At 37.4% G+C, this 23137-nt stretch overlaps 1 protein-coding gene across 1 annotated transcript in view; it reads left to right on the forward strand.

The window, feature by feature from the left end:
• The window catches only part of SNTB2 (syntrophin beta 2), a 102344-nt gene that overhangs the window by 60174 nt on the left and 19033 nt on the right, over window positions 1-23137 (forward strand). Inside the window, exons 4-5 of the mRNA XM_026495105.4 lie at window positions 10626-10768; window positions 22280-22476. Of these exons, the coding sequence (XP_026350890.1) occupies window positions 10626-10768; window positions 22280-22476 (340 nt within the window). The remainder of the gene's footprint in view (window positions 1-10625; window positions 10769-22279; window positions 22477-23137) is intronic.

The following is a 23137-nucleotide window of genomic DNA, read 5'->3' on the forward strand; positions in this document are numbered from 1 at the left end:
ACTACCATCTCTGTCCTTAATGACAGAGGATAATTTTCATGATTTTAGAATAGGATCAGCAAACTTTTTCTGCAAGGTGCAGGTAGTGTCACAGCTACTTGACTCTACAGTTGCAGCAAGAGAACAGTGGTAGACAGTATGAAAATGGAGAGGTGTGGCCATGTTTCAATAGAACTTTATTTACAAAAACAGGTACTGGGCTGCATTTGGCCCATGGGTCATAGTTTCACAACCCCTGTTCTAGTCTACTGCCAGTGTCGGGAACAGAAAGCTTACTCTCTTGTTCTGGGAAAAGTATAAAATATGCAAATATTTTACAAGCCATTAGCCAAATGTATACTTGTCTTCCACAACTGAAAAATAAAAAGAGGAGAAGCAAAACCTAAGTAGACATTGGGTAAAAGGAAAGGAAGAACTTAATCCAAGTTAGTTTGAATCCCATTTTAACAAAAGGGAAACTTTGAGTATACATGTGTTATAGTACATGCTTTTTCTTTTGGGTCTTTCGCTGTCAGCTGGGGCGCCAGGAGTTGAAAAAGGAAGACTGGACTAAGGATTCCAAGATGAGTGTTCAAGTGGTAGTTCTGGTTTCCACTGCTCTTAGATCTTTCTAAAGGTTCCTTCATCTCTTTGAATCCTAGTTCCCTCATTTGTGTCCAGAGGGGGACAGAGATTATGTCAGTTTCAGCCCAGGAATATTTTGTTCTTCTGTTTTTGTTTTGTTTTAATTACAGTTTGTGAGGTCTGGCCCCCCCATGCCCCACCTCAACAGAGTTCTGATTTGATAGAACTGTGGTGGGGTCTCGCAGTCTTGTTTGGTAACTTGCCAGGAGATTATGTGGAGACCAACATTGGACTTCACTAATCTGTTTTTTCTTTTGAGCTCTGAAATTTTATAAATGTTTCAAATAATAATTATAATAAATTAGAACACAGAATTAGCACTGTGATGATTTCTAGGAAGCATAATAAGGATAACTAAGCAGAGAAGAAACCAATGGGAATCATGGTATAAGTACTCATGACTTTGAAAGTTTTAGTATTTTAGTTATGTTTATCATTGTTTCTGTATTTTCAAGTTTTTTATTTTAATTCCAACATAGTTAACATACACTGTTATATTAGTTTCAGGTGTACGATAGGTGATTCAGCAATTCTGTGCATTACTCAGTGCTCATCATGGTAAGTCTGCTCTTTAAACCCCATCGCCTATTTCACCATTCCCCCATCCACCTCCTTTCTGATTTTACTATCAGTTTGTTCTCTATAGTTAAGAGTCTGTTTCTTGGAAAATTAATAACTGTTTTTCTTAAACTATTCCAAAAAATAGAAAAGGAAGGAAAACTTTCAAATTCATTCTATGAGACCGGCATTACCCTGATACCAAACCAGATAAAGACACCACTAAAAAAGAGAACTATAGGCCAAATCCCTGATGAGCATAGATGAAAAATTCTCAAAAAAATACTACCAAACAAAATTCAAAAATACATTTAAAAAAAATCATTCATCTCAATCAAATGGGATTTATTCCTGTTATAAGGGTGGTTGGATTCACAAATCATTCAGTGTGATACATCACATCAATAAGAGAAAGGATAAGAACCATATGATCATTTTCAATAGATGCAGAAAAAGCATTTGACAGTGTGTAACATCCATTCATGATAAAATCCCTTAACAAAGTAGGTTTAGAAGGAACATACCTCAACATAATAAAGGCTGGATGTGAAAAACCCACAGCGAACATCATACTTAAAGGATGTTCACTGTCATCACTTTTATCTAACACAGTACTAGAAGTCCTAGCCACAGCAATCAGACAACAAAAAGAAATAAAAGAGATTTGAATTGGTAGGGAAGAAGTAAAACTTTCAGTATTTGCAGATGACATGATACTCTATATGGAAAACCTAAAAGACTCCACCAAAAAACTACTAGAACTGATAAATGAATTCGGTAAAATCCGCAGGATACAAAATCAGTGTGCAGAAGTCTGCTGCACTTTATACACTAAAAGTAAAGCAGCAGAAAGAGAAATTAAGGGGAAAAAATCCCATTTACAATTGCACCCAAAATAATAAGATATCTAGGGATAAACCTAACCAAAGAAGTGAAAGACCTGTACTCAGAAAAGTATAAAATACTGATGAAGGAGACTGAAGATGACAAAGAAATAGAAAGACATACCGTGCTCGTGAATTGGAAAAACAAATATTGTTAAAATGTCTATACTACCCAAAACAATCTACACATTTAGTGCAGTCCCTATCAAAATACCAACAGTATTTTTCACAGAACCAGAACAAAGAATACTAAAATTTGTGTGGAACTGCAAAAGACCCCAGAGAGCCAAAGCAATCTTGAAAAAGAAAAGCGAAGCTCGAGGCGTCATAATTCTCAACTTCAAGTTGTATTACAAAGCTGTAGTAATCAAAACAGTATGGTACTGACACAAAAATATACATAGATCAATGGAACAGAATAGAAAATCCAGAAGTAAACCCACAATTACATGGTTGGTTAATCTTCAACAAAGGTGGAAAGAATATCCAATGGGAAAAAGAAGATCTCTACAACAAATGGTGCTGGGAAAATTGGACAGCTGTATGCAAAAGAATGAAACTGGACCACTTTTTTGCACCACACACAAAAAGAAATTCAAAATTGATTAAAGACCTAAAGGTGAGGGACACCTGGATGGCTCAGTCGGTTAAGCGGCTGCCTTCGGCTCAGGTCATGACCCCAGCATCCTGGGATGGAGTCCCGCATCCCTCTGCCTACCGCTCCCCCTGCTTGTGTACTCTCCCTCTCTGACAAATAAATAAATAAAAATCTTAAAAAAAAAAAAAAAAGACCTCAATGTGAGACCTGAAACCATAAAAGTCCTAGAAGAGAACACAGGCAGTAATTTCTCTGACATCGGCTGTAGGAACATCTTTCCAGACGTCTCCTGAGGCAAGGGAAATAAAAACAAAAAACTATTGGAACTTCATCAAAATAAAAAACTTCTGCACGGTGAAAGAAACAATCAACAAAACTAAAAAGAAGCCTACTGAATGGGAGAAGGTATTTGCAAATGACATATTCAACAAAGGGTTAGCCAAAATATCTAAAGAACTTATACAGCTCAACTCCCCCAAAAAACAAAAGAAGCAACTATTGGCGAGGATGTGGAAAAAAAGAAACCCTTGTTCACTGTTGGTGGGAATGCAAATTGGTGCAACCACTGTGGAAAATAGTATGCAGATTCCTCATAAAATTAAACATAGAAGTGCCTTATGATCCTGCAATCACACTACTGGGTATTTACCCAAAGAATATAAGAACACTGATTCGAAAGGTTACATGCACCTGAATGTTTATTTATTGCAGCATTATTTACAATAGCCAAGATACGGAAGCAGCCAAGTGTCCAGTGACAAATAGATAAAGAAGATGTGGTGTATATATACACAATGGAATATTATTCAGCCATAAAAAAGAATGAAATCTTGACATTTGCAACAATATGGATGGGGCTAGACAGTATAATGCTAAGTGAAAACAGTCAGAGAAAAATACCATATGATTTCACTCATATGTGGAATTTAAGAAACAAAAAAAAAAAACAAGCAAAGGGAAAATATAAGAGAGACAGAGACAAATCAAGAAACACACTCTTAACTATAGAGAACAAACTGATGGTTACTAGAGGGGAGATGGGTGGAGAGATGGGTTGAATGGGTGGTGGGGATTAAGGAGTGCACTTGTCGTGATGATCACCTGGTGATGTATGGAAGCATTGAATCACTATGTTGTACACCTGAAACTAATGTTAACACTATGTTAACTACATTAAAATTAAAATAGAATCTTAAAAAAATAAAATGCATTTTTTATCCTTATTAAAAAAGTTTGTTTCTTGGTTTGCCTCTGATTTTTACCTTTGTTCATTTGCTTTATTTCTTAAATTCCACATATGAGTGAAATCATATGGTATTTGTCTTTCTCTGACTGATTTATTTCACTTAGCATTATACTCCAGTTCCATCCATGTTGCTGCAAATAGCAAGATTTCACTCTTTTTATAGCTGAATAATACTCCATTGTGTGTGTGTGTGTGTGTGTGTGTGTGTGTGTGTCACATCTTTTTTTTTTTTTTTAAGATTTTATTTCTAAGTAATCTCTACATCCAGCGTGGGGCTTGAACTTAACAGCCCTCGGAGATCAAGAGTCACATGCTCCATTGACTGAGCCAATCAGGCGCCCCTATACCACATCTTCTTTATTCAGTCATCTATTGATGGACACTTGGGCTGCCCTCACAGTTTGGCTATTGTAAATAATGCTGCTATAAGCAGAGGGGTGCATATATCCTTCAAATTAGTATTTTTGTATTCTTTGGGTATTCTTACTCAGTAGTTTGATTACTGGACTTTAGGGTATTCTTACCCAGTAGTTTGATTTCTGGATTTTAGGGTAGTTCTATTTTTAATTTTTTGAGAAACCTCCATACTGTTTTTCCATAGTGACTGCACCAGTTTGCATTCCCACCAACAGTGTTAAGAGGGTTCTTTTCTCTCCACATCCTCGCCAATACCTATTGTATTTTTTTTATTTCAACCATCCTGACAGGTGTGAGGTGATATAGCTCATTGTAGTTTTGATTTGCATTTTCCTGATGATGAGTAATGTTGAGCGTCTTTTTGTGTCTACTGGCGACCTGGATGATGTCTTTGTAGAAATGTTTGTTCATGTCTTCTGTCAAGTTTTTAATTGGATTATTTGTTTTTTGGGTGTTGAGTTGTATAAGTTCATTGTTTCTAAATTTTTATATGCTCCTTGAAAAACTCAGCTGAATGGTAATCGTGCTGTGCTTTCAGCAATGTTAGAAATCTTCATGATTTTAAAAGTACATTCATTCACGTGGTTCACAGGTCAGAATAAAAAGTTAATGGGTGAAAAATCTTACTCTCCTTTCTATCCCCCATCCACCCAGTTCCCACCCCTTTTCCCCAGAGGGGTAATCACTTTCACTCCTTCCTAGCGAATCTTTTGAGAGTTTCTTTATGCAAATAAAAGTAAATGTGAACCCATATTCTTCTTTTTCTCTTTTATAAAAGAAGACAGCATATTATGTATACTACTTTATACCTTGCTCTTTTTTTCATTAAACAATATATTCTGGAGATCTTTCTGTATCAATGCAGAGAGAGCATTCTTTTTTTACAACTGTGTGGGTTTCCATTGTGTGGACATAATGAAATAAGCACCCCTCCTCCCAGTTTTGTTGTTTACAATCTTTTGCCGTTATAAAGGATGGTACAGTGAATAACCTTGTAATTTGTCCTTCCATACATGTGCTATCCAAACTCTTTGGTTTCCAAGTTCAGATAGATCAGATAACAAGGGAACCTATACTATCTGAATATATTTGATTCTTAACTTTCTGGGAATGAGTAGTAAAACTTTGGCTAGTAAGGGATTTATCCAAAAATGTAACTGATGTAGCAGTTACTAAATTTGGATATTGAGAGTTTAGAGAGTAGGGGATATTTCTGAACCTAGAGGATAAGTCCCCAGAAGTGCTGGGTCCAAGGCTGTGTTAGTTATCTATTGCTATATGACAAATGACTCCAAAACTTAATGGCCTTAAAATAACAAGTATTTACCTCACATAGTTTCTGAAAATCAGAAATACGGCCATGGTGTAGCTGGGTGGTTCAGGCTTGGGATCCCTCATGAAGCTGCAGTCAAGCTGTCAGCCAGGGGGCAGTCACCGGAGGGCTTGACTGAGGTTGGGAGGTCCACTTCCAGCATGATTCATTCATGTGGCTTGTTAGCAGGAGGCCTCAGTTTCTTGCCATGTAGGCCTTAGTACAGGGCTGCCTGAGTGTCCTTCTTAAGACATGGCTACTGGTTTTCCCCAGAGTGAGGGATCTGAAAGAAAGAACAAGCTAGAAGCCATAGTACCTTTTATGATCTAGTCTCTTCTGCTGTATTCTTTTCATTAGCAAGTTACTAAGTCCACTCTACACCCAAGGGGCTCTCTACCTCTTAAAGGGAGGAGTAGTAACGAATTTGTGGACATATTTTTAAAGAACCACAAAGGGTATATGCATTTGTCATTTTGATAAATACTGCCAAATTGCCTTCCATCAGGGTTGAACTAATTTAGATTCCACCCAGCAATATGTGAGAGTTGTTAAACTTTTAAAGTGAAATTAGTTTGGTTTATGATACATAAAGACAAGCAGAAAGGAGAAAAACAAAGCTACCAATTCATCACAATATGTCTTTTATGGACCATATTTATGTAGTGTTTCTTCCAATCAATTTTGAGCTCTTGCAAGACGGGAGCACATTTCTTCCCAAATCTTTACTGCCCCCAGAGAACTTAGCCTAATGCTATGTATATAGTAGATGCTCGGTAATTTTTTTGTGTATATCTATATACATGCAAAAAGCAAGCAAACAAATCACTAATTATAAAATATTGTCCAAGAACACAAGCTCAGGTTTGGGAAATAATACTAAGTAAAAAAGTTTAATCTCTTTAAAAAGTCATACCACTGAACCAATTTACGTACTATTTCTAAAATACTCTTGATTTTTACTTTTTGAAGTAGTTGTTTGGGTTGTCCAAATCAGATATCACTGTCAGTATAAGGTGTTCAGTCAAGACTGGATACATTTCTCAGAGGTATTTTAATGAGCTTATGTATCTGATAAAGGTTGAATTCATTAAATGCCAAAGCCTTTTCTAACTATAAGATTGTTTAATTCTTTGAGTACGAAAGTGGTCCAAATAATTTCAGATTATATAATTTGTTCACTGTAGGTAAGCATTTCTTTTGGCATGAGGTATACTTACTGAAAATCTTGCATATAAATAAAGTTGTTTCACTGTACTTAGAAAAGATAGTTGTGGGGCACCAGGGTGGCTCAGTCCATTGAGTGTCTGACTCTTGATTTCTGCTCAGGTCATGATTTTAGGGTCCTGGGATTAGCCCCTGTCAGGCAGGATTCTCTGTCTGCCCCTCCCCCCATGCTCATGCTTTCTCTCTCTCTCTCTTTCTCTAAAAAAAGAAAAAAGAAAAGATAGTCATTTTGCAGAGATAAATTTAGGAAGGATCATTTATTTAACTTTAAATGATCTCTCCTTCATTTATCTTTTTGTTATTTCACATTGTTAAAAACTGAGTTTGCTTAAAACAGGGAAAACCTATACTACAGATATTTGGTAAACAATAGATAATCTGTTCTCTGCTCAGGGACTTCTGTCTCTTCATTGATACTGATTTTTATGTGATTGATAGTTTACTCTTTAGTTGGTTATATTCTTTTTTTTTTTTTTAAGATTTTATTTATTTATTTGACAGAGATAGAGACAGCCAGCGAGAGAGGGAACACAAGCAGGGGGAGTGGGAGAGGAAGAAGCAGGCTCCCAGTGGAGGAGCCTGATGTGGGGCTCAATCCCAGAACGCCGGGATCACGCCCTGAGCCGAAGGCAGACGCTTAACCGCTGTCCCACCCAGGCGCCCCTTAGTTGGTTATATTCTTTTTTTTTTTTTTAAAGATTTTATTTATTTATTTGACAGAGATAGAGACAGCCAGCGAGAGAGGGAACACAAGCAGGGGGAGTGGGAGAGGAAGAAGCAGGCTCATAGCGGAGGAGCCTGATGTGGGGCTCGATCCCATAACGCCAGGATCACGCCCTGAGCCGAAGGCAGACACCTAACCACTGTGCCACCCAGGCGCCCCTAGTTGGTTATATTCTTAAAAGAGAATTTTCTTTAAGTCCACCAAATGAGGGGACATATATTACCTATAAAACCAGTATTTTTAGGCAGTTGAGTATTGATTAGAAAAGCCAAGACAGCCAAAGAAAGCTTTGTTTCCACAGTTCCTAATTTGTTCCTGATAATTCTCAAAATGTATAAATACTCAACTTAGGAACATATACACTAAATCAGCATTAGTGGAATGGCTTACTTAGTTTTGCTCTGTGTTTTCTGTCGTAATAACAAAATAACAGAAGTATATCACCTGTCAAAAAGATTGATTTATAGGATTAAGATTTAGGGAATGAATAGTAGCTGTTAGTAGTTTTTCATCCTTAGTGTTATTCAACTCTGTTTATTAAAAAATAAAATTTGGACAAGTCTCTTGTTCGGCCAGGTGTGTGCGTGTGTGGGTGTTGGAACACAAGCAAACCAGAACCCTAACATTAGTATCCCTTTTTTCTCTGGCCAAAACCTTAATAGTGGAGCCCCCAGGCTGCTTGTACTGATACCACAACCGAAAATACATGCTATATATAGCAGGCAGCATTTTGACTCCGCTGAAAGCAAACAGTATCTTCATAACTTAAGGCAAATAGACAAACAGAATGACTTAAATTGACATTTCATTTTTCTGCAATGGTAAGTAGAAGAGGGAAAAGAAATTCTCTAAAAACTAGACTCAAAAGGGCCAAAGAATAAACACTTTTTAAAAATTGTTAAACAAAAAGTTCTCTATCTTGAACTTAGATATTGCTTCTGTTGGTATTAGCAGTTTTCCTTTATTGCCTAAAATATCTTCTTTGGGAAGAAATACATTTAATTTAGGTTTTCCAAATGCATATACTCTGATCTAGCCTTCAAAATCTCTCTTATAAGAGAAAAATATAGGGGAAAAATTAATTTTAAAAAGTCAGACTGCTGCGGCGCTTGGGTGGCTCAGTCAATTAAGCGTCTGACTCTTGATTTCGGCTCAGGGCTGTGAGGGTGAGCCCTGCACTGGATTCTCTCTCTCCCATTCCCTCTATTTCTCCCGTCTCCCTCCTCCCTCTCTTCGTATCTTTAAGAAAAAAACAAAAATCGGGTTACCGTTTTAACCTCTTGGGAAGATAGGTTTTACATTATAGTAGTCCCCCTTATGCATGGAGGATATGTTTCAAGACCCCCAGTTGATGCCTGATACCACAGATGGTACCAAATGTTATATATATTATGTTTTTTCCTATTCATACATATATATGATAAAATTTAATTTATAAGTTAGGCACAGTAAGAGATTAACAACAGCTAATAATAAAACAAAACAATTACAACAATATACTGTAATAAAAGTTATGTGAATGTGGTCTCTTCATCTTTCTCTCAAATATCTTATTGTACTATATTAGTGATTTTTATGATGATGTGAGATGGCGTGAGGTGAATGGCATAGGCAATGTGACGGAGCGTTAGGCTACGATTGACCTTTTAACCACATGTCAGAAGGAGGATCATCTGCTTCAGAACCATGGTTGACTGTGGGTTACTGAAACTGTGAAAGGCAAAACTGTGGATAAGGGAAGACTACCATATCTTCCTTTTGAAATATTATTCATAACAATCTCAGAGACAAAGACTTAGAAATCCCTTTGGGTTATCTGTGACCTAAAAATGTAAGAACCCAAGAGAACCTCTTTGGAACTGATATTTTCCCTCCAGGTATTATAGAGTTACCCAGAGACTAAATATAGAATCTTAGAAAACTTGGGTTCACTGATAAGAAAAGTAAAATTATTTCTACAGTACCTTGTTGGAATCTCAAGAGTAGGGTCATATATTTTGTGTTTTCAGAACGTGTAAGAACATGGGTCACTTCAGTGGCTACAATTCATTTCCAGCTCCTGGAATCAGTTTGTGGTTCTTACTACGAAGGGAAAGTTCTGGTGGTAGATGTTATAACACAGAACCGAACCACTCAGTCCAATTTTCAGATTATAGATACATTCTTTTTTTTTTTTTTAAGCTTTTATTTATTTGGCATAGAGAGAGAGAGAGCGCGCCCACAAGCAGGGGGAGGCAGCAGGCAGAACGAGTGGGAGAAGCCGGGTCCCCCTCCAAGTCAGGAGCCCGATGTGGGGCACGACCCAAGCCCAAGGCAGATGCCTAACCAACTGATCCACCCAGGCGCCCCCATAGATACATTCTTAAGGTGCTCTGACTTGTCCAAATGACCTTCAGAAGTCATTAAGGAAAAGAAAATAAGAAGTAGCTTTGAAGACAACTCTGTTAAGAGACAACTGGGTTATCATTTTGATTTCTCCTTGAAGCCATCAGTGGTAGCTAAAGCATCTGTGTTCTTTTGTTTTTGTTTTAGGCTCTGTATAAAAATAACCCTATTGTTAAGCATTCCTTGTTTGTCATTTCATGGGGGAAATGTTTTGATATACCAGGGATTTTGTTCAGCATAGTCTTTTGCTTTTGGGCTTTGGGCTTTGGATCCTTGACAATATGGATAAATAGTGGTTGTTTTCCTACATTTTTAAATCCTCACAGAGGTAACTGAGCTTTATGCGGGTAAATGCAATGGTACATTTGAAACAGAAAAAGAAAATTCCTAAAGTATAATGGGGAACTCTGTAAAAACAGCATCCTATCACTAGATGATGTCTCTAACTCAATCCGCTTACACAGTCCGCCTCACACCTCCTGTTGAAGAATCCCAGCCAGTGGAAAGGAACCTGATGGGATGTTTCCTGTTCTTCAAGCCTGTTAAGTTCAGGGAACATAATGGGGACCCATGTTAGACCATTGCTGAAGGGACTTTTACAGCTACATATCATTATAGTTAGCTCTGCTTTCTGGATTTTACCATGTTAACAGGCAAAACTAGATGGTGGAAGACAACAATGGAGACCTGTCCTAATGGCTGTGACTGAGAAGGATTTGCTGCTTTATGACTGTATGCCGTGGACAAGGGATGCCTGGGCATCACCGTGTCATAGCTACCCTCTTGTTGCCACAAGGTAAGTCTAAAGACAAAGGAAATAAAATAACTATCCTACTCTAACTCTACCAAAAAAATTTTAAAGTGAATTCTAGTATCTTAGGAACCTAAAATAGCATTTAAGTAGCAGATATAGATGGTTGAGACAAAAACTTTTCTTTCACAACCTTATTGATTATTTTGTAGCTCCCAGCTCAGTATATGTTTTCTGTCATTAGCATTTTTTAAGTTGTTGAAACAGCTTTCTATAACTGTTCCCTTCAGGTCTTGCTTAGTCATGAAGATAAATAGTAGGTTTTTTTTCCCTTTACTTTATTGACTGTAACTAGAAAACCACTGAAATCGGGGTAGCCTTTTGACTGAGTGATGAAATCACTTAAACCAGAATGTGGTACTGTGGATAAACCACACAATTCAGCCAAAATATTCTTCAATTCTCTTTCTAGTATAAGAGCACATAATTTTGATGCCAGCAAATAAACATCAATTTGACCTGAAGCAACAGGAAGTTTCTAGCATGCCAGATGTGGAAAGTTGGAAGGGAAAAGAATAGAGATATGTAGATTTGGGGACCAAGATGTCTTAATAGGTAACTAGAAACTAGTCTGAAACTAGAAAACATATTCACATTTAACTTTATTTGAGCTTAAAAAAGAATCTGGTTTTGAAGTAACTCAAAAACTATACATTAAAAGGAGCTCCACAGAAAAGTATTTGGTAATAAAAAAAGCTACATGATGAGGGCATCTGGTATGTCCTCCAGGGAACGGTGTGGTGGGGGTAGGAGTGGTGATGAGGGTTCCTGCTTTGAGTAGACAATCATTTGAGGAAGAGTATTCTTTACATTACACGTTATATAGGATGTCCTTCAACTTCCCAAGTTCTCTTACATATGTCATTCTTTTTATAAAAATATAATTTTCACATAGCTTTTAGGAATTTCTCTGTAATTTAGAGCTGGAGCACCTAGATCACAGAATAGAGATAAAGGATTTGTTGAGCCTAAGAATTAGGGAGGTGCACCCTCATTAATTCCTTGAGGACATAAGGGTTCTGCAGAAAGACTGAATTTAACCATCAGTTCTCTGGTTTGGTTTTGTTTTCCACCCCCCCCCCCGCATTTTTTTTTAATCCCCGCTAAATTATAGCCTCTCTGAGGTCAATAACTATGATTTAGTCATCTTAGCACTCCCATAATGCTTTGCATATAATAGGCCCTCAATAAATCTATTTGAGTTCAATTCTATTACATAAATTATAGTTTCTCAGTCATAGTTACATTGGGAGCATGACAGGAATCCTATGAAAACATGTGGACATATCTCAGTAGTTATAATTAAAACAATTAAATTTGTATTTCCCAAGGATTTAGGGTTTATGAATATGATGAAAGAGATCTCTTAAGTTTAAATTTTATGGAAGAAGCTTAGACTTTAGTTATGACCATAGAATGCAAGGAGGGTAGCTTTATCCTTAGATATTTCCTTAACTGTGTGTCACTGGAGAGATGGAGCAGAAATCTGTGATATCCCATTAGATGAGCCTTTGTTCAATGCTAGAAACTACAATCTATAAATAATTTCTGGCCATTGACTAGACGGGGCCTAGACCACCGAAGCACTTTGGTACTAAAGAAGGAAATGGGGTGGTTCTGTGTCTGTTATCAGTGTGGCATTAATTTGCAAGTAGGGAAAAGATATAAGTAAGATTTAAGAGCTAAAACTATAAACTCTTAGGAGAAAATACAGGAGTATGTCTTTGTGACCTTAGCTTAGGCAGACTTTCTTGGATAGGACACCAAAAGCACAAGCAACAAGAGAAGAAATAAATAAATTGGACTTCATTAAAATTAAGAACTTTTATGCTTCAAATGTCACCATTAAGAAAGTGAAAAGACAACGCACAGAATGGGAGAGAATATGTGCAAATCATTTATCTAATTTGGGACTCGTATCTAAAAAATATAAAGAACTGTTACAACTCAATAATAAAAAAGGTAAACTATCCAATTAAAAAATGGGGGAAGGATCTAAAAAAACATTTGTCTAAAGAAGATATACAAATGGCCAATAAGCACATGAAAAGATGCTCAACATAATTAGCCGTGAAGGAAATGCAGATTGAAACTACAATGAGATACCACTTCCCACCCACAAGGATGGCTATAATTAAAAAGACAGATAATAACAAGTGTAGACTAGGATGTGGAGAAAATGGAACCCTCCTACACTGCTGATGGGAATGTAAAATGGTGCAGTCGATGTGGGAAACAGTCTGGCAGTTCCTCAAAAGTCTAAACATAGAGTCACCATATGACCAAGCAATTCCACTCCTAAGTTGTATACCCAAAAGAAATGAAAACTTATGTTCACACAAAAACTGTTACATGAGGGGCACCTGGGTGGCTCATTGGTTAAGCATCTGACTCTTGATCTCAGCTCAGGTCTTGATCTCAGGGTCATGAGCTCAAGCCTCACGTTGGGCTCCATGCTGGGCTTGGAGCTAACTTTAAAAAAAGAAAGTAAAGAAAAAACGTACACGTGAATGTTCCCAACAGCGTTGTTCATAACACCCAAACAAGGGAAACAGCCCCAAGTGTCCATCAATTGATAAACAAATGTGGTATATCCATACAATGAAATATTATTCAGCAATTAAAAAGATGGATGCAACATGGATGAACCTTGAAAACATACTAAGTGAAAGTAGCCAGACACAAAAGACCACATATTGTATGATTTAGTTTATATCAAATATCCAGAATAGGCAAATCTATAGAAATAGAAAATAGGTTGGTCATTGCCAAGGATGGGGGAGGTTGGGAATGGGTATAGGACTTCTTTTTTGGGTCATGGAAGTGTGCTGAAATTGAATGTGGTGATGGTTGCACAATTCTGAGTATGTTAAGATCCATTAATTATATCTCAGTAAAGCTGTTATAATTAGAACAACCCGTCCCCCCCAAAAAACCCACAGATGTAATAGAAGAAACTAAGACCAATCCTTAATAAACAGCATTTGAATCCCTATTTTGCCACCTATAGTAGGTAATTGGCAGCATGTTACTTAACCTTTCTGTGCCGTACAATTTTAATTTGTTTAGTGAATCCTAATGAGATAGGGTGAGTGTGACTATTAGATGAGTTAATACTTGTAAAATGCTACAGTGGTACCTGACACATTGTAAATGCGTAAGTAAGTGTTAGCTGCTTTAATTATAATTATTATTATTTATTATTAAGTGAAAATCTGTCAAGGAGGAATTCTGTGTAAAAAGTATAATTGGGTTGATTTAGCCATTGTTAAAAGAGGAGCTTAGCTCTACCCAGTAGTTTTAATAAATAGTGAAACTTTCATGTTAAATGTGAGGAATTCAAATGTATTATTTGGCTCAACCTAGACATGCAAATTGAACTTGGCCATAAATTAAATGGGTGGAGCCTATGGCTCTCTGAACATGTTGTTTCTTAATAAGTTTATTTCGTGTTGCAGCAAGGATACTTTACTTCATGTTCAGGAAGTACCGGTAGATTAGGAGCAAAGATGACAGGCAGATGAGAGGTTTATTTTTTCCATGTGGCCGTGTCAGCGAGGTGGAATTGATTGAAGTCACTGCAAGATAGTACTAAGTGGGGCTTAATCATACTCTGCCTCCCATAGCGGGTAGAGTTTGGCCTCTGAGAAACCAAAGGATGGAACCAGACCAGGAGGTATCCCACAGAGAGCAGCAAGGCCAGAAAGTGGTATGTTTATGTCTTTTTGGTGTGGGGGAAAGCGAGGGTTTGAGATTTATGAGTAATGAGAAAGGGCTGAATATTCACTTTCATTAGTTCTGCTTCTAATACTTTGGAACATATTCTTACGAGTAGATGAGACAAAAAAAGAAGATAGTATAAATACACAGCGAAGGAAAAGAAATAAGGACTTTGATTACCCACAAAAGTAGGTAGTCCCTAATAAAGTAAGAGTTAATTGTAGTTCAAAAATCAAAGGATGTTGTTAGGGTAATATAAATTAACATCGTTTATTGGCTTGCACACTTACAGATCCTTAGAAACCAAGATACGTGTGTGTGTACACTTACTAGAGGGTATTTTCACGCTGGTGAGGAATTTGAGTAAAATATGAGGGTGATAAATGAAGAAGATTTTTATTTAATTTTTTTAAATTTTTATTTTACGTATTTCTTAAGATTAAGGATTAAGGCCAGATACATGATACAGGTAGAAAAAGACATTGGTTTTAAAGGTGCTATGGATTTTGCAGGATGTGCATTTTGTAGTCTTTTCCTATAAACTTTCTTTGGGAGAGAAAAAGATCCAAAGAAAGTGTGGCTACTTTACAATGTGGAAAATTGAGTGGTGTTGTGCTTACAGGATTTAGGGGGCAAAAGCTGCTAAAACGTCTTTGCATGAGCTCATCTGGCCTCCCCACTAAAGGGGTCCTTTTGGCAGAGTGTTCTAACCAACTGCTGCTCAGCAAGAGTCCTGCAGCTGGTTTGAATTAGATCTCCTCTGCCAAATATTTCATAATCAAAACCTGTAGGAAAAAGTCTCCCAGACTTTATATTTTTTAATGTCTGACATGGGATTAGCAATCAAACTGAATATGGTAGAATCCACCCTGTCACTTTGCCCATGCTCTGTCTTACTTGGATCATACGTGGAATAATTTTGAAACTTAACCCTTGCTGAGATAACTCATGTTTAATTGACATGTTGGTTCTATAGGAATCAGCTCAGTGAGGCAGTTCTCAAAGCATACCGTCATGGACCTCTGAAGATCCCCTCTTCAGGGGGTCTTTGAGGTCAAAACTATTTTCCTAGTAATACTAAGATGCTGTTTGCTTTCTTCCCTGTTGACATTTGTACTGAGGGTTGGTAAAATTGCTGGTGCGTTAGCATGAATCAAGGTAGTTGATTCTATACCGAACTGTATGGACTTGGGGGGCGTGGCAGGGGATGGCAGTTTAACCTCAAAATGTCTTTGTTGCAGTAAAAATTTAGTTTTATTTAATCTTAACCCTTGAGTATTCATCTTAATGTTCCGTAAGATGAGGCGGGAAGTACTGACAAAAGCACTGCTGCGCACTGTGGTATGATGGGTGTCTCAAAGAAAAACGTCTGTGGTTGACTTGATCGTTGAACTCGCTGTAATTTTTCATGGACCACCATTTTTTACTTGAAAAAACAACTTGAGAGAGGCTGGGAAGATGGTGGAATAAGAAGACCCTAAACTCACCTCATCCCACAGAAACATACAACTGGATAATACATCAGCATAAATAATCCAGAAAACGACCCAAAGGCTGGCAGAACAAACACAACTAAAGGCAGAGAAGAGGTTGCATTGAAGAGGGTAGGAAGGGCAGAGACATGGTCAGGATATATAAGCTAGATATATAGAGATTAGCAAAAAATGCCAAAGAATGCTACTCTTCGCGTTAATCTTTTAATGCCTTTAGTTGTAGAGGGAGCCACAGGCGCAGCCACAGGGCAAGAAACAGACTATTACATCAGGAAGCCTGCACAGGAAGACAAATCCCCGTAACACTTGGCTTTGAAAGGGAGAGGGGCCCAGTTTCTTGAGTTCTTACAACCAGTGGGACTTAAAGCCTGAAATTTTAAAAATCAGTGGGCTCAGCTCTGGGAAAGCCCCAAGGGTGTTAGGAAGCTGAGTCCCCGTCCCCACCCTTTAAAGAGATAGCACAAGAAACCTGCCCAAGGAGATCCAGTGTAGAAGCAGCAGTTTAAAAAACAGCGCACTGGGGGCGCCTGGGTGGCCCAGATGGTTAGGCATCTACCTTCAGCTCAAGTCATGATCCCAGAGTCCTGGGATCGAGCCCTGCATGGGGCTCCCTGCTCAGAGGAGAGTTTGCTTGTCCCTCTGCCTGCCCCCCTCCCACCCCCCCCCCGTTTATATTTACTCTCGCTCAGTCTCTTTCTCTCTCAAATAAATAAATAAAATCTTTAAAAAAAATCGCTCTCAGACAATGTTTTTCATTTAGGACTTTTGAAAACATGGATGAGGATTGTACCTCAAAGAGCATTAAATAAAATAGCTTGTTCTTAGCTTCATCGTAAGGCCATATACCTATAATATTTTCCTAAAAATTTGCTAGTTCCATTCTTCACTCCTCTAATGGTAATTTGAGCAGAAGCACTTTTTTTTTTTTTAATTTAAGATTTTATTTATTTGTCAGAGAGAGAGCACAAGCAGGGGGAGTGGCAGGCAGAGGGAGAAGCAGGCTCCCCGCTGAGCAAGGAGCCGGTTGTGGGACTCCATCCCAGGACCCTGGGATTATAACCTGAGCCCACTTAACTAACCGAGCCACCCAGGTGTCCGGAGCAAAAGGACTTCTAAGAGCAAATGGATGCCCCTTTACATTTCCTTTAGTTGTCAGCAAGCCACTGTTGGTTCAGATAAAAGGCAACAGTATGTCTTTCAAGAAAAAGGTAATTTCTACTAATCTACCAACTGGTTTAGCCAAGTTAATCACACTAGTTCTCAACCCAGGATATACACTAGAATTACCTGGTGCGTAGCTTTAAAAAATTACTTATGTCTGGCTCAAATCCTCAAAAATTCAGACTTAACTGGTCTAGGGTGGGGTCCAGGCAATTTTATTCTTACTAATAAAAACTTATCCAGATGATTCAAATGTTAGCCAGTTGAAAAGCACTAAACTAGTCGTCTGCCAACTTTCTGGTCTGAGGACCTTTATATAGTCTTAAAACCTAATGAAAACATAAAAATGCTTTTGCTTATATGGGCTGTACTGATTGATATTTACTATAATTAGAAATCTAAAACTGAGAAATTTAAAAAGTATTAATTAATTTAAAAATAAAAGTAGGGCACCTGGGTGGCTCATTCAGTTAAGTGTCTGCCTTCGGCTGGGGTCATAATTCCAGGATCCTGGAATCGAATCCCGCATTGGAATCCCTGCCCCTCAGGGAGTCTGCTTCTTGCTCTGCCCCTCCTCCCTCTCATTCTCTCAATTTTGCTCTCTCAAACAATAAATAAAATCTTAAAAAAAATAAAAATAGAAGTAAAAAACCTATCATGTCTCAATAACTTATTTTTATTAAAATAATATTTTCCAAAACAAAAAACAATTAATGTAAAGAGTGGCATTGTTTTGCATTTTTTGCTAATCTCTATATATCTAGCTTAATAAAAGATAGATGAATTCTATCTCCTGTATTTTTTTTTTAAGATTTATTTGTTTTAAAGAGCAAGAGATAGAGTGGGGGGAGGGGCAGAGGGAGACAGAGACATGTAGACTCCTGGCTGAGCTTGGAGCCCAACGTGGGGTTTGATCCCATAGCCCTGAGATCATGACCTGAGCCAAAATCAAGATTCTGATGTTCAACTGACTGAGCCATCCAGGCGCCCCTTCACTGTTACGTTTTTTTAGCAGCTTTACTGACATAATTCATATACCATACAATTCACCCATTCGAAGTGTGGTATTTAATGGTTTTTAGTATGTTCAGAGAGTTGTGTGATCATCACTATAATCAATATTAAGACACTTTCATCATCCATAAAAGGAAGTCCTTACCCATGGGGAGTCGTTTCTCATTTTCCCCAGCCAGCCCTCAGGAACCAGGAATCTAATTCTGTCTCTGTAGATTTGCCTATTCTGGACATTTCATATAAATGGAATCATATGTAGCCTTTGATGTCTGGTTTCTTTCCCACAGCATACTGTTTTCAAGGTCGATCCATGTTGTAGTATGTGTCATAGCTTCATTTCTTTTTGTGGCTGAATAATCTTCCATTGTATGTATATACCACATTTATCAGTTGATGTCCATTTGACTTATTTACACTTTTTTAGTCTTATGAATAATGCTGCTATAATATTCATATGCAAGTTTTATGTGAACATATGTTGGTTTGGGGGCATATATAGCTAGGAATAGAATCGCTGGGTCATATGGAGGTCTATGTTTAACCTTTTTTGAGAAAGTACCAGGCTGTTTAGTACAGGCACTACATCATTTGAAATTCTCACTAGCAGGGTATGAGTTTTCCATTTTCTCCACGTCCTCATGGTTTTAAGTTGTATTTCCCTAACAGCTAATGATGTCGAGCATCTTTTCATGTATTTATTGGCCATTTGTATATTTTCTTTGGAGCAGTATCTGTTCAAATCCTTGATCCTCTAATTGGGTTGGCTTTTTATTATTGAGTTGTAAGAGTTCTTTATGTATTCTGTAGACAAATACCTTATCAAATATATGATTTGCAGATATTTTTCCTGTTCTGAGTTGTCTTTTCACTTTCTTGACAGTGTCATTGGAAGCACAAAAGTTTTTAATTTTGATGAAGTCCAGTTTATCAGTCTTGTCTTGCATTTTTGTGTCACATCTAAGAAGGCTTTCCCTAATCTGACGTCACAAAAATTTACTCTCGTGTGCTCTTCTAAAAGTTTTATAGTTTTAGCTCTCACATTCATTCTTTTATCCATATGGAGTCAATTTTCATATAGTGTGAAGTAGTGATTAAACATCATTCTTTTGCTTGGAAATATTCAGTTATCACAGTACCATTTGTTAAAAAGACTGTTATTTCTCCATTGAACTCTCTTGCCAAAAATCAATTGATCATAACTGTGAGGGTTTTTTCTTCTGGACTCTCAATTTTGTACCTTTGTGGTAAGTTTTGAAATCAGAAGTATGAATCCTCCAATTTTGTTCTTTTTCAAAATTATTTCGGTGATTGTGAGTCCCTTGCATTTTCATATGGATGTTAGGATCAGCTTGTCAATTTCTGGGGAAAAAAAAGACAGATGAAATTTGGTAGAGATTGCCTTGAATCTGTAGATCAATTTAGGGAATATTGCCATCTTAAAAATATTGTCCTCTGGTCCATGATACAGAGTATCTTTTTATTTATTTAGGTCTTTAATTTCTTTCAGCAATGTTTTGTAGTTTTCTGAGTGTGAGTTTTATACTTCTTTTGCTAAATTTATTCCTAAGTATTTTTTCATTTTGATATATTGTAAATGAGTTTTTTTCTTAATTTCCTTTTTAGATTGTTGTCTCCTAGTATATATAATCAATAACATTGATTTTTTTTGAGGGGTGGAAGGGGCAGAGGGAGAGGGAGAAAGAGAATCTTAAGTAGGCTTTATGCCCAGCATGGAACCCAAGGCAGGGCTCCATCTCATGACCCTGAGATCATGACCTGAACTGAAATCAGTCAGACACTTAACCGACTGAGCTTACCCACATCGGGCTTCTTGCTCAGCAAGGAGCCTGCTTCTCCGTCTCCCTCTGCCTGCCGCTCCTCCTGCTTGTGCTCTTTCTCTGTCAAATAAATAAATAAAATCTTAAAGAAGAAAAAAAGATTTTATTTTTAAGTAATCTCTACACCCAACATGGGGCTCGAACTTACATCCCTGAGGTCGAGTCGCATGCTCTACTGACTGAGCCAGCCACGCTCTCCAGTTATGTCTCATTCTCATAATTTGCACAGCCTAAAAATAAAAGCTTTTAGAACAGACTGGAGTTGCAAAATCCCCAGGTACAGTTATCAGAAATAGCGGACCCTTCTCCAGTCAACCAGGAGTTAGATGAAGTGTTCATATAAGCATTTCATTGAAACCTGAGATGCACAGTCACTGATACAATTTATTGGCTTCAACTCACCATTCTACTTTCCGTAAGCTAAGTCAGGCAATATTTGTCTTTTTGTGACTGGCTTATTTCACTTAGTATAGTGTCTAAAAGGTTCATGTGTATTGGCGTGTATGACAGGATTTCCTTCTTTTTAAGACTGAATATTAATTTGTTGAATGTATATACCACATTTTCTTTAGTCATTCATTCTGTCAGTAGACATTTAAGTTGCTTCTACCTCTTGGCTATTGTGGATAATGCTGCAATGAATATAGATGTAAAATATCTCAAGAATCTAATTTCAGTTTTTTTGGATATATACTAAGAAGTGAGTCTTTTGCCCATTTTTTAACTGGATTTTTTATTTTCTTACTGTTAAATTTTAAGAGTTCTTTGTATATTTTGGATATTAGTCCTTTATCAGGTATGTGTTTTTCATATATTTTCTCCTACTCTGTGGCTTGTCTTTTCATTCTTTTAACAATGTCTTTCAAAGAGTAGAAGTTTTTAACTTAGAAAGTACAACTTACCATTTTTTTTTTCATGGATCATGCTTTTGGTGTTGTATCTTTTTAGATTACCTAGATTTTCTCTTAAAATGTCTTCCGGAAGTGTTTTACTTTTGTGTTTTACATTTAGATCTAAGATCCATTTTGAATTAATTTTTGTGGAAAGTGTAAGGTCTTCCAAAAGAAAGCACCAGGCCTAGATGGGTTCGTTGGTGAATTCTACCAAACATTTAAGGAAGAAATTCCCTACAGTCTCTTTCAGAGGGTAGAAGCAGAGGCAATACTTTCTAATACCAACACCAAACAAAGACATTATAAGAAAACTGTACACCAATATCTCTCATGAGTATAAATGCAAAAGTCCTCAACAAAGTATTAGCAAATCAAATCCAAAAAGTATAATAAGAATTATATACCATGACCAAGTGGGATTTATCCCAGATATGCAAGGCTGGTTCAGTATTCGAAAATCAATTAATGTAATCCATCCCATCAACAAGCTAAACAAGAAAAATCATATGAATCTATCAAGAGATGCAGAAATTTTGACAAATTCTAACACCTATTTATGATTAAAAAAAAAGTAAACTAGTAATAGAGGAGGAACATTCTCAACTTGATAAAGACTAGCTACAAAAAAATCTATTGCTAATATCATGCTTAATAGTGAGAAGCACAAAGCTTTCCCATTAAGATCAGGAACAAGGCAAGGATGACCTGAAAAGGATGCCATTCCTTTTCAACATCATACCAGCAATCCTTGCTAATGCAATAAGTTAAGAAAAGGAAGTAAAAGGTATACAGATAAGTGGTTGCCAGGAGGAAGGGCAGGGAATGAATAAGCAGAGCAAAGAGAATTTTTTAGGGCATTTGTATATTATAATGATGGATATATCATTACACATTTGTCCAAACCTTACAGAATGTACAACACCAAGAGTGACCCCTAAAGTAAACTATGGACTTTGAGTGATTATGATGTGTCATTGTAGGTTCATTCTTGGTAGGAAAAAAAAAAGTACCATCTAGTGAGTGATGTTGATGATAGGGGAGGATGTTCATTTGTGTGGACTTAACACTTCTTTATCAAAATTGAACCTTTTTTTTTTTTTTTTACATGCACAGCCTTTTCGAGAGCATAAAAAAGCCAATAGAAAATTGGGCCTTAGCTCATCCAGCCCAGTGTTCTGCCTGTGACTCAAGGGGTCATTTTATGGGAAAACAGAATGGTATATACTTCAAAAACTATAATATTGTTTTGAAATGTACTTTTTCAAAAACTGCAGATGGCTTTTATAACTTTCTGCTTACTTATCAGCATAAATGGCTGACATTTTCCTATACCAGTACATTGATTACTTTTGATCTTTGTCGTCTTTGTGGTCCTAGGTTGGTTCATTCTGGCTCCGGATGTCGATCACCCTCACTTGGATCTGACCTAACGTTTGCTACCAGAACAGGCTCTCGGCAGGGCATCGAGATGCATCTCTTCAGGGTGGAGACGCATCGGGATCTGTCAACCTGGACCAGGATACTTGTTCAGGGTTGCCATGCTGCTGCTGAACTAATTAAGGAAGTCTCTCTAGGTATAGATCCTGACATACCATTTCTAATAGGAATTAAATGGAAATGTTATACTTTGTTTTAAAGTAAAAACCAGGGATGTCTGGGTGGCTCATTTGGTTGAGCATCCAACTCTTGATTTCAGCCCAGGTCATGATCTCAGGGTCCTAAGATCGAGCCCCATGTCAGGCTCTGCGCTGGGTGTGGAGCCTGCTTGGGATTCTCCCTCTGCCCCTCCCATTCATGCCCCCTCTCTCTCTCTAAAATAAATAAATCTTAATAGAAAGGGGCACCTGGGTGGCTCAGTTGATTGAGCATCTGCCTTCCACTAGGGTCATGATTCCAGGGTCCTGGGATCGAGCCCCGCATTGGACTCCCTGCTCGGCAGGAGTCTGCCTCTCCCTCTGCCTGCCACTCCCCTTGCTTATGCTCTCTCTATATATATCAAGTGAATAAATAAAGTCTTTTTAAAAATCTTTAAAAAGAATAATAAAGTAAAATCCATTATCGTATGGGCCAGACTCAAAAATATTCTAAAATATGGCATCTTAATGTGATCATGGTGGAAGAAACCTGGTTTTTCTGTTTCGTTAGTAAAGTTTTCCTAAACCTTGTCTATGGCTACTTCATAACACCCTATGTACAACATGGCAGTTTTGCTGTTCATCGTTTTAATCTGTATGT

Source organism: Ursus arctos, unplaced genomic scaffold, assembly GCF_023065955.2.
Source record: "Ursus arctos isolate Adak ecotype North America unplaced genomic scaffold, UrsArc2.0 scaffold_19, whole genome shotgun sequence".
Taxonomy (NCBI): domain Eukaryota; kingdom Metazoa; phylum Chordata; class Mammalia; order Carnivora; family Ursidae; genus Ursus; species Ursus arctos.